This window comes from Xenopus laevis, chromosome 2S (assembly GCF_017654675.1).
Source record: "Xenopus laevis strain J_2021 chromosome 2S, Xenopus_laevis_v10.1, whole genome shotgun sequence".
Taxonomy (NCBI): Eukaryota; Metazoa; Chordata; class Amphibia; order Anura; family Pipidae; genus Xenopus; species Xenopus laevis.
In genome coordinates this window covers 144992147-145006049 of record NC_054374.1, presented here as the reverse complement: position 1 = coordinate 145006049, position 13903 = coordinate 144992147, and the positions used below count along the sequence as shown (strand labels likewise).

The 13903-nt window shown below is 41.3% G+C and overlaps 1 protein-coding gene across 4 annotated transcripts in view; it reads right to left on the bottom strand.

Annotated features, from left to right (window-relative positions):
- Window positions 1-13903, bottom strand: part of stard13.S (StAR related lipid transfer domain containing 13 S homeolog) — a 162187-nt gene that overhangs the window by 19555 nt on the left and 128729 nt on the right. For all 4 annotated transcript variants that reach the window (XM_018248448.2, XM_041583219.1, XM_018248449.2 and 1 more), the window contains 2 exons: window positions 11567-11638; window positions 11210-11291 (listed from right to left, as the gene is read on the bottom strand). In XM_018248448.2, the coding sequence (XP_018103937.1) occupies window positions 11210-11291; window positions 11567-11638 (154 nt within the window). The remainder of the gene's footprint in view (window positions 1-11209; window positions 11292-11566; window positions 11639-13903) is intronic.

Sequence of the window (13903 nt, the reverse complement as noted above, 5' to 3'; positions counted from 1 at the left end):
CAATCAATATCTGTTCTATCATGACAGCTATGTCAAAACATCAAACAATGCAGTGAACACGTGTTTTACAGATTAAGCAGTGGGGGGAAATTAACTGTTATCCCCTTATGGAGAAAGGCACACATGAAAGTGACACTTTCCCCTAAACGCCACTTACCAGATGCCCGGTGACCCCTTGTGACCAGAAAGCAGATAAATCCTGAAGATGGATTTGTATTGTTGTTGATACTTTTAACCACTAAACTTTCTATTCAGGCTCGCTCAAAATCGTCTTCCAGTCTGTTGTTTAAACCACAGCCTGGTTGCTAGGGTAGGTAGAACCTAAGCAACATAGATTTCTACAAGAACTTTATTCTCAATGCTACAGGGAAAATGTTACCAATGGACTACATTGACTTCTTATGTGATTCCTCTGAGTGTGAGTGGCACCTTTATTGTCCAAAACCTGGGCTGAGTGTCAGGCACTATTGTATTAGGCAGGAGGCACCATGATCTCTACACCAATCAATTCACAGGGTTCTGAGCTTTTGACAGTTTTGAGACAGGTATTTAATGTGATTCAACACCTCATCCTAAGTGAGAAGTTTGCTTTGCCCTCCTAAATTACAGCCCCTGCTGTCAGCACAATTGTAATGTTGGTTATGCAGACTGACACTACATGGAATAGGAAAGGGGTAATGAAAGGGCATGTTATGTTTGTCCAGTCTACTCCTGTTCTGCATATACTACTCAGGCAACTGCCACATCAGAGAAGGTGCAGGGTGCGGATCTGGGCTGGTGGGGCCCACAAGAGACCTGTTGTACCTGTTGTGTCTGCTTGGGTACAGGCATATGCGGCCAGTGCCGGGCCATGCTGGGCAGGCGCGGCACTCGCGGCTCCTGTATAGTGTGCGCGTGCGCGAATTTGCACATGCGCAGAAGCGCACAAAGCGCAAAAAGTCGGCAAGAGAAGGGAACCAGACTTGGGGTAGGCGACAGAGGAGGTACGTGACTGGCGCCCTCCCAGCTTTGCGCGCTAGGCATGTGCCTACTCTGCCTACCCCTAGTTCTAGCCCTGTATGCGGCTGATTTCAGAGGGAGACTACAAACTGTCATATTTCTTTGTCAAAATCAGCCATGTGTGCCTGTAATAGGGTTGCCACTTGTCTGGATTTTACCTAAACAGCCCAGTTTTTGGAATAGCTTCCCAGGTGAATATTAGGAAATCCAGTAAGAACATTGAAGTGAATGACATGGCGATCAACCAATTGCTGGTCGCAGTATCATCAGCCCCACCCCTGACATTACTGGCCTGCCCCCTGATGTCACAGTCCCACCCCTACATCACTAGCCCACCCCCTGCCAGTTTTCCCAAAAAAAAAACGCAGACTGAGAGCAGCAGAGCCAACATTCCATCTGTCCTTGTGCTTAGCCCTGAATTGGCCTTAAAATGGTCTTTAAATGTACAATTTTTGCAAACCAAAACAGTGTCTGCTTATGTGTATATAATGTAGAATAGGTACCATTCTACCCAGCCTATAACTTAATGTGCCTCAAAGGAAAAATGTTTTAGAGCTATTCTTCTGGGAATTGTAGTTGTAGTTCTGCAGTAGCTTGTTAATTTGCTGGCACATTGTGACACTAGCCTGAGGGTAAATCTTACAGCAGCAGTGTAACTAAGCACAGCCAGCAGCTTCTGTAGGGTGAGTTGAGCCAGGTGAGGGTTGTATGCAAAATAGATCGTCGCCCTAAGGCCAAGGGCAGACGGAGCATTGGCTCCACTGCTCTCAGCCGGCGTGCACTAGTGATGTGTGGATGGAGAAGAACTTGGCCCACACCCGACCCAAGTCTGTCTGCACCCGATTTCTGCCCTCTATTAATAGACCGACGCCTACCTATCCCTGCCGATGATGTCACAAATGGGTCGGGCGTGGCTGGCATGAGTCTATAAAGTTGAAAGGCGAAAACTGCCAGTGCAAGACAGCAACCCGCAAGTGGTTTGCCGAGGCCAATCTCGCCGACCCACTGGTATCGGGCCACCCTGCACATCCCTAGAGTGCATACCTCCCAACATACTGTATGAAAAATGGAAAGAGGGACAAAAAGATCTGTCAGGTAGTGTGGTGAAATTTTTTTGCCCATTTTATGACCCTAATTAAAATGTCCATTTTAAGAAATTTGGCAGATTATAAAAGTTTGAACACATTTATGGGAGATTAAGGGCAATGTTTTATGTTTTTTTAACAGTTTCTTATAATGAAAGCAGAATTGCCCTTTAGGGTAATGTCACAACTGGCGATTCGGTGAGATTTAGTCGCCTGGCCACTAATCGCCTCTTCTATGGGGCGACTAATCTCCCCGAACGGCTTACTCTGTCTTCCGTCGGCTATAATGAAAAAATGCCACATGCGCAGCTTTGTATTCCGAAGTCGGCTGAAGTTGCCTCATGAGGAAACTTCGGAATATGAAGCGCCACGTGTGCCATACCGTGGGTGGTTTTTCATTATAGCCGGCGGAAGACAGGGGGAAGCTGTTCGTGGAGATTAGTCGCCCCAAAGAAGAGGCGATTAGTTGCCAGGCGACTAAATCTCCTTGAATCGCCAGGTGTGCCCTTACCCTTAAGATGCAATTCTTCCAAGAGACCTGCTTATCTTAAATAGCTACAATTGTATCTTTGCTTATCTTAAATTGTTACAAATGTATCTAAGTGCAACTGATAAGTATTGTGGGCTCTGCCAAAAAGCCTCTTATTTGAATTAAGTTTCAGAAACGTTGTATCTTTTTCTGGCTTCAGTGCAGGAGATCAAAGAGAACGCTAGTCTAGTAACACAACAGCTGTGGCACGCATGTATTACAGGATTATTATTTGCACTACTGCAGAACTACTATTCCCAGCACACAAGCAATCACAAAGTATTAACAGCTGTAGAGTGGGAATATTGCCTAATATTGCCTGTACCTGTGTGGCATGGGAACACCACAGAAGCAAAACTGCAAAAATGCACTGTGGGAATGTACTTTACAATCTTGGATCTCTCAGTCTATAAAACACATATAAATACAGGTATGGGATCTGTTATCTGGAAAACTGTTATCCAGAAAGCTCAAAATTACAGAAAGGCTGTCTCCCATAGCCTTCATTTTATCCAAATAATCCAAAACGATAAATATAATTTTTCTTTTTCTCTGTAATAATAAAACAGCACCTTCTACTTGATCCCAGCTAAGACATACTTAATCCACTGGAAGCAAAACCAGCCTTTTGGGTTTATTTAATATGTATATGATTTTCTACAAGCCTTAAGGAACGAAGATTCAAATTATGGAATGATCCGTTACCTGGAAAAACCCCAGATCACGAGTATTCTGGATAACCTGTATTAAATAAACCCAATGTAATTGTTTTGCCAGCAATATGGATTCGTTTTTAAAGGTATTTGTTTAAAATAAACTCTATGGGAGCTTCCCGTAATCCGGAGCTTCTTGGATAACAGGTTTCTGGATAAGGGATTCCATCCCATAATATCAAATATAATACTGCTGGCCAGCTGGTCCCAAGTAAGAAATATGTATAAATGAAATTATGCAAAAAAAATGAAACATGCCTTTTTTTGGCAGCCCTTTTTTTTTTAGAGATCAGGGTGGGATTTTATTTGAAATAGATACAGTATTGCCATCACATTCCTCTCTGCTTAATGGGATATACTAATTTGCAATATCTTCTTTACATTTCTTTGGCAGATAGGTTTACAGGCTGACGGCTTAGTTGGTGGAGCAAGACATCCAGGCATTGCATTAACAGCAGAACCTTTATCAGGGTCTATGCACAACAAAAGTTAGGGCTTTAGTATGCTAATGGGCTGGTTAAGGACAATGAATACTGGATGTGTGAACAGAATTGTCACATACTTAAGTATTTATCCCATCATGTTGTAAAGCAAGCATCATTTAGCTTATCTTGTCTGCCTTTGGCAAATCAAAACCTGCACTTATGTTATTTTAACTTTGCACGTAAAGCAATGGTTTAAAAACCCAAACTCAGGCATCGTCCCCATGATGCCACTTCCAGCAGGCTCAGGGTCACAAGGCCATGATAGTTACATAGTTACACAGTTAAATCGGGTTGAAAAAAGACAAAGTCCATCAAGCCCCTCCAAATGAAAACCCAGTATCCACACACACCCCTCCCTACTTTCACATAAATTCTATATACCCATACCTATACTAACTATAGAGTTTAGTATCACAATAGCCTTTGATATTATGTCTGTCCAAGAAATCATCCAAGCCATTCTTATAGTCATTAACTGAATCAGCATCACAACATCACCCGGCAGTGCATTCCACAACCTCACTGTCCTGACTGTGAAGAACCCCCTACGTTGCTTCAAATGAAAGTTCTTTTCTTCTAGTCTAAAGGGGTGGCCTCTGGTACGGTGATCCACTTTATGGGTAAAAAGGTCCCCTGCTATTTGTCTATAATATCCTCTAATGTACTTGTAAAGTGTAATCATGTCCCCCCCCCGCAAGCGCCTTTTTTCCAGAGAAAACAACCCCAAATGTGACAGTCTCCCCTCATAATTTAAGTCTTCCCTCCCTCTAACCAGTTTAGTTGCACTTAGTCTCTGCACTCTCTCCAGCTCATTTATATCCCTCTTAAGGACTGGAGTCCAAAACTGCACTGCATACTCCAGATGAGGCCTCACCAGGGACCTATAAAGAGGCAGAATTATGTTTTCATCCCTTGAGTTAATGCCCTTTTTTATGCAGAACTTTATTTGCTTTAGTAGCCACAGAATGACACTGCCCAGAATTAGACAACTTGTTATCTACAAAGACCCCTAGATCCTTTTCATTTAAGGAAACTCCCAACACACTGCCATTTAGTGTATAACTTGCATTTATATTATTTTTGCCAAAGTGCATAACCTGCATTTATCAACATTGAACCTCATTTTCCAGTTTGCTGCCCAGTTTTCCAACTTAGACAAATCACTCTGCAAAGTGGCAGCATCCTGCATGGAACCTATAGTTCTGCACAATTTAGTATCATCTGCAAAAATAGAAACAGTACTTTCAATGCCCACCTCCAGGTCATTAATAAACAAGTTGAAAAGCAAGGGACCTAGTACAGAGCCCTGCGGTACTCCACTAACAACACTGGTCCAATTAGAAAATGTTCCATTTACCACCACTCTTTGTAGTCTATCTTTTAGCCAGTTCTCTATCCAGGTACAAATACTATGTTCCAGGCAACATTCCTTAATTTAACCAATAACCTTTTGTGTGGAACTGTATCAAATGCTTTAGCAAAGTCTAAGTAAATCACATCCACTGCCATCCCAGAATCGAGGTTTCTACTTACCTTCTCATAAAAATAAATTAAGTTAGTCTGGCAAGATCTATTACGCATAAAACCATGCTGGCACACATTCATAGTATTATGATTTGCTATAAAGTCCAGTATCTTATCCTTTAATAACCCTTCAAAAAGCTTTCCTACCACTGACGTCAGACTAACTGGCCTATAGTTTTGAGGCTGAGAACGGGATCCTTTTTTGAATAGAAGCACCACATTAGCAATTCGCCAGTCTCTCTGCACTATGCCACTATGGTGAAATTTGTGGTAAATATATAAAAGGCACCTATCATTCAAAAATTCGTTTCCCCGGGCAGTGAAGTTGGGGCACTGACAAATTATGGGCTGGAGCAGGTCCACCATCAGAATTAGCAGGGCCCTGTACAACAAAAATTTCTAGGCCCCCCTACAAGTAAAAAAAAAAAACACTTGGTGGCCAGCCCCCCCAAGTTAAAAAAAAGCACATCTGCTCTCTACAAGCTCCTACTTCAGTGCAACTCAGCTCCTACTTCAGCACAACTTGGCTCCTACTTCAGTGCAACTCGGCTCCTACTTCAGTGCAACTCGGCTCCTACTTCAGCGCAACTCTGCTCCTACTTCAGCGAAATTCGGCTCCTACTTCAGTGCAACTTGGCTCCTACTTCGGCAGTTCAAGGGAGGCCTGCCTAATCCAGGAAATGCAGCATGGACGGGCCCCTTTAACATATAGAAGCCATCGGGCCGGGACAATTGTCCCCCAGTGTCCCCCTGATGGAGGCCCTACCCAGGCATATGATGTTGGCCCGCACTTTCAGTGGGGGAAACAATTTTGGGTGTTTTACACAGAGCGTACATAAGTATTGAGCTATTACTGTAAAAACCATTGAGTCACAGTTCCAAAAATATTTTAACCCACTTATCAGATTCATGGGCTTCTAGGAGACAGACTAGGCATTCTCCTCATCTCTTGTTCAGGATTAGTGTCACTAGTTTGCTATAGGTGGCCCAGCAGCCCCCCAGTTTAATATCTGTTGATTTATAGTATCTCTATGCAAACTATGAGCAAATATTGTGCCCCTGTTGGTTCTTTGTGTAGTAATTTGGTGGCGCTTGTCTCCGTTGCTACAGTAGCCAAACATAATGGCAGATCCAGATGCTATGCTAATGCCCCAAAATCAGCCCTGATATAATTGAGCAGGCATTTAAAAGACCATTCTTACACAGAAAGACGTAATAAAAATCCAGTGTGTTTATAAGGTTCTATAAGGCAAGATCTTATGTGTTTCGTATCTCAGCAGATACTTAATCATAAGCCACAATCAGCCCTGCCTATGTGTATTGCTGTACATTTTTCTTATATGTGGAATTCTGTCTAAATGAAACAGTATCATGGCAGCTACGCCAATGCACCTGTATTGTATATATTACTAGATATTTCTATATACAGTATGTGTGTGCTGTGGGAAGGCATTCTGGGAGCGATGTGCAGTACGTAACTCTGCAGACTATCTACAAACAGCCTCAACAAACACATCAAAGTGAGCAGAGAGAAGGAAAATGGGCCGTGCCGCTTGTTACTGTAACTTCCTCTAACAACAGAAAGGAAAGATGTTTTTAGTGTTTATGAACTGTGCTTACAATACAAGGGAATAAAGTAAACTGTATGGCAAACAGACAAAAACTTGGCATTTCCTACATTAAACATCCACTACTGTGTATAACAACACATTGCTATAAGGAAGACTCAAGGAGGGGATACATATGATTTATATCATTGTATGGCTGTTCTAAAGTCCTAAGCGATAAATGGGATTATGATAGGTATAGGATCAGTTATTGGGAAACCTGTTATCCATAAAGCTCCGAATTATGGAAAGGCCGTCTCCCATAGACTCTATTTTATCCAAACAATACAAATTTTTAAAAATGATTTCCTTTTCTCTGTAATAATAAAACAGAACCTTTTACTTGATCCCAACTAAGATATAATTAATCCTTATTGGAAGCAAAACCAGCCTATTGGGTTTTTTTTAATGTTTAAATGATTTTCTAGTAGCCTTAAGGTATGAAGATCCAAATTATGGAAAGATCCCTTATCCAGAAAACCCCAGGTCTCAAGCATTCTGGATAAGAGGCAGGACCGTCATAAGGGGGGCACAGGGGGTACAACTGGCCTGGGCCTGAAGGGGGGCCTGGCTGTGCTGTACTTTTCAAAAGAGCCAGGCCCCCCCTTGACAGCGCCAAAGCCGTGCCGCCCTTCCGAAGTCCCGAACCACTGAAAAGTCGAACAGCTGAAGTCCCGAAGAGGAAGACTCGAAGTCATGAAATCAGCCGAAAATGAAGTCCTGAATCGGCGAAAAGACCCGAAGTTACGAAAACAGCCAAAATTGAAGTCCTGAAGCAGCTAAAGGACTCAAAGTCACGAAAACAGCCAAAATTGAAGTCCTGAAGCGGCGAAAAGACCCGAAGTCATGAAAGGAGGTGAAGTTGAATTCTACTGATCACCAATGTGTGTTTTTTTTAATCCCCTGGCGACCAATGTATTACAGTATTTTAATACTCTATCGGCCAATGTTTTTTTAAAAAATATCTCTGGGGCCCCAATTTTTTTAACTTGTCAGGAGGGCCCTGGCGCCAACGATTAAAAAAAAAATATTCTCTGGGCCCCATTTTTTCAACTTTATGGGGGGGAGGGGCCACTGGCACCAATGTTTTTTTAAAAAAAACTTTTATGGTGGGCCCTGGAGCCAATGTTTTTTTTTTTTAACTTTTAGGGGGGCACTGACCACCATTTTTTTTTAAAAAAATTTTTTTATGTGGGCCCTGAAGCCACAGTTTTTTTTTTAACTTATAAGGGGGCCCTGACAATCAATAGCTTTTTATAACTTGTGTGGGGGGAAGGGGTGACCTTTTTTTAGCGCTGATATCTGTGTGGTCTTTTGACTGTGGTGTGGAGTGGGCGGGATCTGGGGTGAGGCTTGGGTGGGTGAAAATTTTGTTGTATGGGGCCCCGTGATTTCTAATGGCGGCCCTGATAACAGGTACCTGTACTATGTACAAAGGTGTACACCAACCCAGAAATCCAAGGCAAACGATATAATATATAATTCTGCAACACACCAGAAAAAACGAACTGCCTACTGGTGGAAAAAAAAAAATATAAGCCTTAACAGTGTTAAATGTTAAATGAACATTTTTAAGATATTTCTTTAAAAATTATTTGAAAGCCGGATTTATATGAATAATCCTTTAAAAGGATATATTATCGTTTGCCTTTTGTAATATTTCAGTTTTATTTTCTTTGCAATTTGTATTCATACTGGCATATTTTCTGGAAGCTCAATGTTCTGTAAGCTGCTTTAATAATGATAATTAGGGGAGCCTATCTGTTAGGTGCCAAGGTTGCTGGCAGGGAAGCAATGAAAAGCCAATTATACCAAAACAAATGTAGTTCCGTGAGGCAAAAATACCATTCATTAAAACCATTATAAAAATAGGATAAAGTGCTTTATAGCTCTGAATAGGAAACCAATGATGATAAACAACAGTTACTGCTGCAGTCTAGGCTAATGATGGTTTATAAAGTAGAAGGTAATACACTGGTTTCCATTAGGAAAGGGTATCCTCAGAGGAAGGAAGAAAAATCCAACAAGCCTTAAACAGGAATGGTCCACCCTGCCATGTTCTGTGATCTAAATACTGGATAATGATCAGGAAATCTGCCCTGACAGGAACGCAGCACAAACAACTGTAGTAAGAGCAGCATAAGGTGAGCTATTAACTTTAAAACTCAGGGCAAATAATGGCAAGAAAATAAGGTAGAAGTTCCTCATACTGTGTCATTGTCTTACAGGCTGGGGGGCTCAGCCTGAAGGCCAGTTAAAGTAAGGTTTGTGGATAGTGCGTATTTGCTTTTCTAGATACACCTGGAAGCCCAGCTTGAGGTTGAGAGTTGGGCTGAAAACATATTAAACATCTTATATATCCTAGGAACTAAGACTGGACACTTGATAAACTAATGTTCTCTTACCATATTATGAGCGGAGGTGGACCCTGATCAAAGGTTGGACTAGGGTTGCCACCAACAGTCCGGCTTCATAAGGGCTGTCTGAATTAAATTGTCCTGTCTGGCTGGAACAGGACACTCACCCAATCACTGATCGCCATTTCATAGTCATAAATCATAACCAGCCCACCCGTTGTCCAAACCTCCCAACACAAAATGGTGGTAACCCGAGGCTGGACCTTCATGTGGAGCTTGAACTGAAAAAGTCTGAAAATGACTCCTCTAAGGTCACACAGTAACATTGGCAACACACAGTTAGGGGGTTAATCAAGCTCCCAATATCCAAAATCCAAAAAATTCTGATTTTTCAGACCAAAAAAAAGAATTTTTTCAGGATTTATTAAAGTCTGATGGTCTGAAAAATCCGAATCCATATATCCGGCATCTCAAAGCTCTCGGGGTCCTGTATAAGTCAATGGGGAAGGTCCCAGTGTCTGCGCTACTGTCCGTACCGATATCTGATGATATTGGGGATTTCAGACCAAAATGTCTGAAAAGACCAACAAAAATTGTGGTTTTTGCAGAAAAGTCAGAAAAAATCTGACTTTTCTGGCATTTGGCTTTTTCCGAATGTTTTGGATTTTTGCCCGAACCTATTTTTTCTGACTTTTTTAATGATTAATAAGGTCCATTCGGGAATTCGGAGTTGCTCGGATTTTCATCTTAGAAATACTGAGATAAATTCGGAGCTTGATAAATAACCCTTTAAGTGTCCCAACAGCACACAACAAACTATACTGTGGCCTCTTTAATATAACATTGTTCAACTATAAGGGTGGAAATAGAAAGTATATACACATGGAATGGAACAAGGCCCAGCTCTGTCACAAACTACACAAGATTACCCTCCATGTCCTTTACTTCATTGATTTACCTTACCTGACTTTATCCCAACTCTGCACAAGCGAGCTCAGCCTCCATTATCCTAATACTAAGACTAAAGGTGGCCATACACGGGCAGATAAAAGCTGCGGACAGACCGAGTCAGCAGCTTATTGGCCCGTGTATGGGGGCCCCCGACGGGCTTCCCCGATCGAGATCTGGCCAAAAGTCGGCCAGATCTCGATCGATGGGACTAAAAATCCCGTCGGATCGCGGCCGCATCTGTTCGTTGATGCGGTCCCGCGATCCGACCGCCCGTTCCCGTTCGTCAGGATCCGATCGTTGGGCCCATGATCTTGAGGTGGGCATATCGGAGAGAGATCTGCTTGTTTGGCGACATCGCAGATCTCTCCGTGTATGGCAACCTTAATGAGTAAATTAAATTTAGGACTCAAACCCAGGGCATGTGTGCATGTGTATGTTCCCTCGCTGGCATTTTCTCTGTACTTTGCACCTTATCCAGCAAAGCGTGATTAAATGGCCTACAGAGCAGAATGTATTGACTCAAGGGCCTTTGTGTGTATAATTAACATGCATGCTTTATACATATTTAATATAAATACATAGGGGGTTATTTATTAAAGTCCAAATGTTAAAAACTCTTTTCATGGAAAAAACCCCACCAAATCTTCAAGATTTATTATACCCCAATGCTGCAAAAAACCCAAATCTGAAAATCTCAGACCTCTCGAGGTCCTGTATAAGTCAATTCGAGTTTTCTTCGAGCAATTTGGGGTTTCTTCGAGCAATTTGGGGTTTTTGCTTGAGTTTTTCCACTAATAGATCAAAACCAAATTTTTTTTATTCATATATTAGCTAAAATTGGGCATGGGAGTTTGGTTGTGGTTTTTTTTTATAAAATATGGGATAAATTCGGATTTTAGTAAATAACTTAATAATGTATCCTTTTAAACTTTATAAATCAAAGCAGATTTATTTGTTACCTGCAAAGTGGTTCTACATGGTCCCTGTCGAGGAAATCATGGTCCCGTTTTACAGATGCGATATCAATTGGGAACTTGGAATCTAGAAAATGAAATTCATAATTGTTAGATTCCTTTGACAGCAAATGTAGCAACTACCTGGTACTTAATGTTTGCCAAACAAAAACATTGTTATTAGTAAAGTGCAGTCAGCTGGGTGGCCTGGATGAATGGGTTCTGTTTTTCCCAACATATAATTGTAGTGGTTGCCATAAAACAGTAAACTCAGTGCAGAAATAAAAAATCTTATGTGCATGCATTAAAGCGATAGAATTGTGGCAGACTGAATAATATCTGGGAAGGAACTGATGGCTTTACCTTCATAAAGCTGAGAGTATTGAGGAAATCCAGCTGCACGTAGCCAATCACACGCTTCTTTGGCTTCGAGTTCTACAATGAAACAAAAACATGAATTGAGAACCAAAAATAAATTATTTATAGTCCTGTTACCTGACTATAAAGTTGTAGTAATGATCCAGACCTTCAAAGTTCTCACAGGAGTGACTTTTTATACAGGTCACTGGACTTCAAGGCAATAGCTAAATATAGAGTATTTCAGTATCAATGGGTTATAGGTCATTATAATGGCAATCACAATATATAAATAATTACAACAAAATGAGTATATTTCAGTGCAACAGTTCTCTGGCCAGAGTTCCAATGTTTACCCAAAAGATGCCATTATCTTTGTAAAATAAAAAGGCCCACCCCACAACATTTATAATAATAACTTCTTCTGTTCCAAGTCAATGATAGATTAAGAGATATTCCTACGTCTCCAAACCAGATGTTCCTTGCATGTCTCTGCTGCGTATTCCAAAAGAACAGAGCAGCACCGTGTGTAGGTTATTCTCTTGATCTGTACAAAAGTATCATCCATATCCATCAGTGTTTAAACCTTATTCCAAACACAAGAATAATGAAATAGTCCAATAACTGGTGAGGTCCTGTCCTCTGATCTTTAGCTTCACTAAAATCATAATAATCTTAATATTACAATTATACTGATATTGGATGAATGGAAACTACATTTGAGTGAATGATGGATTTACAGTCTCTAAAAGATAATCAAACACAGCAACCCTGCTGACTCACATTTACTTTATTGGGAAGTGTGTAACAGTTATGTGGCCATTCACACACCAATGAAATCACAGAGATGTGTGCCACAGAAAAACTGGCCCTCTTCAGGAAAGGCAAACCAGCCAAAAGCTTGGAATACTGACAGAGCTGGATTGACTCCCTCCCCCCAATATCGTATCAACACACATAGGCCCTAAGTATGGTGACACACGCTAAGATTCCGGGGAGATTAGTTGCCCAGCGGCAAATCTGCTTTTCTTCGGACGACTAATCTCCCCCGAAAAGCCTTCCCGTCGGCTAGAATGTAAATTGCCGGCGAGATGGCACTCAGAGTGCTTCATTTTCTGAATGAAGCTGCCTTACGAGGAAACTTTGGGCAGCTATGGAAAACGAAACGAGCTCCGAGTGCCATCCCACTAGTGATTTACATTATAGCTGGCGGGAAGGCTTTTCGGGGAGATTAGTTGCCCAAAGAAAAGGAGATTTGTCGCTGGGTGACTAAACTCCCCGGAATCTTAGCATATGTCATCACCCTAAAGGTCCCCATAGATGCGACGATTCTTCTTTGGTGAACGATCGATTTCCGACCAATCCGTCAAATTATCGTGCGGATAGTGGGATTGGAACGATCATATGTTTTACGATTTTTCGGCCGACATCTGTCAGAAAATTGATCTGCCAGGTTAAAAAATCTTTATTGGTCCCAGTGCAATCTATCTATGTTTGCAGGGCCAAGCTGGCAGCTTCTCTTCAGTTTTGCTGGCAATATCGCTTGAAATGGCCTTTTTAGTTGATGGACACATTGTACATTTAAACGATCATTTCAAGATAATCCTGGTCTCACAATAACGATTGGATCTTTTAAAAATCTTTACATATATGGCCATCTTAAGACTCAGTGGGAAATTTCACCTAGGTCTAGGTATCCCTGGACTACACCATGCAAGGCGTTTTTGTGCAAACTCATGTTGTAAATCTATAAATCTAAAGGCCAGATTTACATAGGATCGAATATCGAGGGTTAATTAACGATTCAAAGGATTTTAATCCATCGATCAAAGGATATTCCTTCGATCAGAGAATTGTTAGGAAAACTATGGGGACCTTCCTCGTTAGGTTTAAGGTGGCGAACTAGGGGGGTCGAAGTATTTTTAAAGAGACAGTACTTCGACTATCGAATGGTCGAATAGTCGAACCATTTTTAGTCAAAGTCATAGTCGATGGTCGAAGTAGCCAAATTCGACCGATTTCTTCGTAATTTTCAACCGAAAACTCACAAAAACTTTGGGGTATTGCCTGAAACCCAGCGCATATCAAAACATCATTGGGACTTCTCCCATTGACTTATATGCAACTTGACTGACAGGTCTGAGATGCTGGATTTTCAGATAAAGACTTTTCCATCCTCGGGGTTTAATAAATTCCGAAAAATTTGTAATTTTTTAAAAGTCTGATCTTATATTAAAAAAATCACAAATGTTTCATGATTTTTGCATTTGGAGTTTAGTAAATAACCCCCCCTAGAGGCACATTTATCAAAGGTCGAATTTCGAATTCATATGAGTTTTTAAA